The sequence below is a fragment of the Eurypyga helias genome, unplaced genomic scaffold (assembly GCF_000690775.1).
Source record: "Eurypyga helias isolate BGI_N326 unplaced genomic scaffold, ASM69077v1 scaffold25541, whole genome shotgun sequence".
Lineage (NCBI taxonomy): Eukaryota > Metazoa > Chordata > Aves > Eurypygiformes > Eurypygidae > Eurypyga > Eurypyga helias.
Window position 1 is genome coordinate 7,264 of NW_010229326.1, and position 4,440 is coordinate 11,703.

A 4,440-nucleotide genomic window follows, 5' to 3' on the forward strand; every position below is an offset into this window, starting at 1 on the left:
CTGTTTACGAGGTCAGAGAGTGACAGGACAAGGGGTAAGGGGTTTAAACTAAATGAGGGGAGACGCAAACTAGATATAAGGAGGATTTTCTTTTATGCTGAGGGTGGCTTGACCCTGACGCAGGTTGCCCAGAGAGGTGGTCGATGCCCCATCCCTGGAAACATTCACGGTCAGGTTGGACAGGGCTCTAAGCAACCTGATCTGGTTGAAGATGCCCCTGCTTATGGCAGGAGTTTGGACCAGATGGCCTTTAAAGGTCCCTTCTGTGATCCTGCTCCTGCTCCCATCAGTGGCTGGACTCTGAGAGGAATGTGAACATCCAGGAACAAATCCCCATGTGTCTCCTGTCACAGGGGACACCAGGGCCCCACAGACCCTTGGAGCACCCCGCTTTGTGCCCTAGGCGTGTCCCCTCTGTGGCTGTGCCCAGCAGCCCTGCACTGCCCATCCCCCCATGCCACCCCACTCCCTGCACAGGGACTCCCCCAGAGTCTCCTCCCCTCCTGTGCCATGACCCGCCTGCTCTTCCTGCCTTCCATCCCTGCCAGGGGTCCCAGTGTAGGCTGGCAGCCCCTCAGACCGCATCCCTACATTGCAGAGAGACCCGTGGAAGATGTCGAACCCGAGAAACGGCGACACCAAGCCCCCATGTTTGCCCCGCAATGGACTGGTGAAGATCCCCACACAACCCAACGGCCTCGGCTCTGCCAGCATCACCAAAGGCACCCCTGCCATGAAAAACCGTCTGTGCCAGCCGTCCTCTGTGCCTGCCATCCTCAGCCCGGCCTTAGCCCACCGCAGTGACCTGCCCATCCCCAGCCTGGCCTCCCCACTCTCCTTGGCCGCTCTGGCCGGCGTCTCCTCTCCTCCCGGTGCTTCCTTGGTGGGACTAAACACGAGCGAAGGCTCGGAGCAGCCCTCGCCGGAGCGGCTGCCCGGCTCACCCTCAGAAAGGCAGCTGGCAGTGGACGAGAAGATCCTCAACCGCTTGTTCTGGTACTTTTCGGCGTGCGAGAAGTGCGTGCTGGCGCAGGTGTGCAAGGCATGGCGGCGGGTGCTCTACCAACCCAAGTTCTGGGTGGGCTTGACGCCTGTCCTGCACACCAAAGAGCTCTACAACATCCTTCCCGGTGGCGAGAAGGAGTTTGTCAGCTTGCAGGGCTTCGCCGTCCGCGGCTTTGATGGCTTCTGCCTCGTGGGTGTCTCCGACCTGGACATTTGTGAGTTCATTGACAACTACCCCCTTTCCAAGAAGGGGGTCAAGTCCATGAGCCTTAAGAGGTCAACCATCACGGACGCAGGGTTGGAGGTAGGTGATCCTGGTGAGGTGACCGGGGTGTAGAAGACATGGCAATGGTGGGCCCTTCTTGGTGGCCCTGGGGACACGCATGGGGACAGAGTTTTCTCCAGCTACAGGCGAAGAGCAGGCAGCATAGCCACTCCATGGCCACAGGAGCCCCTGCTCGTGGTCTGGGCAGTGGGATGGCCTGAAGACTGCCCTGCCCTCCCAGGCAGGGGTGAGGATGGTATCAGGGGTGGGGAGGGGGAGCATCCCCTCTGCCTGTGGATGCTGGTTGCAGATGCTGCCTGCACCCCTCCCCACTGGGAAGACAAAGCCACAGGAGTTGGCCCTGCCACTGGGGCAGGATGGGTGCACCAGTGGGTAGTAAGCAGAGCCCAGGGGACGGGGACATCCCCGCTTGGCTAGCTGGTCTCCAGGCCCCAGATGGGGATGAGGCAACTTGTGGTCCTGCATGGGGCTGGGCAAGGTCTCCACCTAAGTCCCAAGCCCCACGCCATGGCCAAACACAGCACCAACTGTGCCAGGGGTTTTTGCCTGTCCCCTCCTGTCACCTGCAGATGCTGGCATGTCTTAGAGCAGGGTGCTGCTCTGATGCCGGGGGAACTGGGGAGAAAGCTGGACACACACAGAGCTGGGGGCAGTGGGAAGAGCCCTGTGGCACTCAGAGGGAATCAGGCAGGGGCACAGGGCTGCGAGGGGTGGGTGATGGTGCCCACTATGCCCTGACTCCCTGCCCCTTGGCAGGTGATGCTGGAGCAGATGCAGGGTGTCGTGCGGCTGGAGCTGTCGGGCTGCAACGACTTCACAGAGGCCGGGTTGTGGTCCAGCCTCAACGCCCGCATCACAGCGCTGAGCGTCAGCGACTGCATCAATGTGGCTGACGACGCCATCGCCGCCATCTCGCAGCTCCTACCCAACCTCACCGAGCTCAACCTGCAAGCCTACCACGTGACGGACACGGCGCTCGCCTACTTCACCGCCAAGCAAGGCTACACCACCCACACCCTCCGCCTCAACTCCTGCTGGGAGATCACCAACCATGGCGTGGTCAACATGGTCCACAGCCTGCCCAACCTGAGCATCCTCAGCCTCTCGGGCTGCTCCAAGGTGACAGATGATGGCGTGGAGCTGGTGGCCGAGAACCTGCGGAAGCTGCGAAGCCTTGACCTCTCCTGGTGCCCTCGTATCACCGACATGGCCCTGGAGTACATCGCCTGTGACCTGCACAAGCTGGAGGAGCTGGTGCTTGACAGGTACGGGGCTGTGCGGAGTCATGCTGAGCCATGCTGTGCCATGCCATGCCATGCTGAACCATGTCATGTCATGCCGAGCCATGCCATGTTATGCCATACTGAGCTGTGCTGTGCCGTGCCACACCATGCTGAGCCATGCCGTGCTGTACCGAGCCATGCCTAGCCATGCAACGCCATGCTGAGCCATACTGAGCAATGGGTGCAGTGTGGGGGCTGTTGTCTGAGGACACCCATGGGTGCCCTGCTCCCATCCGGCCCTGACACCCCGTGTCCTCGGCAGGTGCGTGCGGATCACTGACACCGGCCTCAGCTACCTGTCCACCATGTCATCCCTGCGGAGCCTCTACCTGCGCTGGTGCTGCCAGGTATGTGGGGGAACACAGCCTTGCCTGTCCTGCGGCGGGCAGAGCTCAGGGTGGGCACCCCGGGCCAGCTGGAGCCCCCCTGACTTAGTGCTGGGAAGTGGGAAGGGATGGGTGCGAACTTGTGAGCTCAGCAGGACTCAGCCCCCACCCTGTCCCAGTGCCCCACCCCTTCACCCAGCACCCTACACCCAGCTCCCTGCCCCAGCATCCTGCACACCGCCCAGGCATCCAGCTCCCTACCCCAGCACCCAGCCCCCTACCTGGGCACCCAGCCCCGGTGATGCTGAGCGCCACATGCCATTTTCTTTTCCAGGTGCAGGACTTTGGCCTGAAGCATCTCCTGAGCATGGGCAGCCTGCGCCTCCTGTCGCTGGCCGGTGAGAACCCCCCCACACCTCGCTCCCCCTGGCCTGGGGTGGCCAGGTCCCCAAGGAGTTGAGGAGAGACTGGGCATGGGGACAGGGACAGTCCAGGGAACAACCACAGGGACAATTTAGGAGACAGCCAGCATCCCCTCTTCCCAGCATGGCCTGGCTCCCACGTCCCCCTGAGCCACCTGGGGAATCCGCACCCAGCCCAGCTCCCTGGGAATGGGTCTGCGGCTGGGTTCTTGGGGTGCTGATGGTTTGGGGTGACGGTGTGCCCTTGTCTGCTTGCAGGCTGTCCCTTGCTGACCACCACGGGGTTGTCAGGGCTGGTGCAGCTGCAGGAGCTGGAGGAGCTGGAGCTCACCAACTGCCCCGGGGCCACCCCAGAGCTCTTCAAGTACTTCTCCCAGCACCTCCCGTGCTGCATGGTGATCGAGTAGCGCTGGATCCGGCCACCCCGCTCCCGCGCCCACCCTGTCGCTGCCCCGTCTGACATCGCCCACCCCCTTTCTTGCTGGCTGCTGGGGGGGGTGCGAAAGATGCCATCGATTACAGCCGACCCCGGACACTCCCTGCATGGACACTCCCGAGGGACGTGGGGCTCCGGTGGGAGATGGGGGATGGCATCACCCCTCGCCAGAGCCCTCCTCGGGTACCCTGTAAATTGCCCCCACGCTGCCACCATCATCCATCCTCCTCCCGGTGTCCTGCCAACCCCTTCCAGATGGACAAACAGACATCATGGAAACTCAGAGTGGAAAGGTGACGGCAGTGTGACCCCCCCGCTGCTGCATCCTGCTCCACCCCTGCCCTGGTGCCAAGGGGGCACATGGTCCCACCACCACGGATGCTCCTGGGGACCAAAGGATGCTCCCAGGGATGGGCAAGAGAAGGATGCTTATCTTTGGCCTCCATGGGTAGAGGCTGGATGGGTCCCCTCGCACCCCTGGAGTGGGTCACTGAGCCTCCCCTCCCAGTGCTGCGTGTCCCCCCGAGCCCCCAGCCCTGACCTTGGGGTGCCCGGTGCTTTCTCCTGGTGAATAGGATGCTTTTCTCCGCCCACCGCCCTCGCATGCTCGCTTGCTTCAGTCTCGTGGTATGGCAGGCTCCGGGGTACCCAGGGGTGATGGTGACAAGTGACAGCCCCCACC

The 4,440-nt window shown here is 62.7% G+C and overlaps 1 protein-coding gene across 1 annotated transcript; it reads left to right on the forward strand.

The window, feature by feature from the left end:
* Positions 1 to 613: 613 nt before the first annotated feature.
* On the forward strand, positions 614 to 3,729 carry FBXL16 (F-box and leucine-rich repeat protein 16). The gene is made up of 5 exons (XM_010160373.1): positions 614 to 1,309; positions 2,048 to 2,556; positions 2,837 to 2,921; positions 3,235 to 3,298; positions 3,581 to 3,729. Exons 1-5 carry the CDS (start codon positions 614 to 616, stop codon positions 3,727 to 3,729), a joined length of 1,503 nt encoding a protein of 500 aa, XP_010158675.1.
* Positions 3,730 to 4,440: the final 711 nt, after the last annotated feature.

Coding starts and splice junctions, on each gene's coding strand:
- FBXL16 (XM_010160373.1), top strand. CDS start 614: ATGTCGAACCCGAGAAACGGCGACACCAAGCCCCCATGTTTGCCCCGC. Junction 1,310..2,047: donor TCACGGACGCAGGGTTGGAG/GTAGGTGATCCT, acceptor GCCCCTTGGCAG/GTGATGCTGGAGCAGATGCA. Junction 3,299..3,580: donor GCGCCTCCTGTCGCTGGCCG/GTGAGAACCCCC, acceptor GTCTGCTTGCAG/GCTGTCCCTTGCTGACCACC.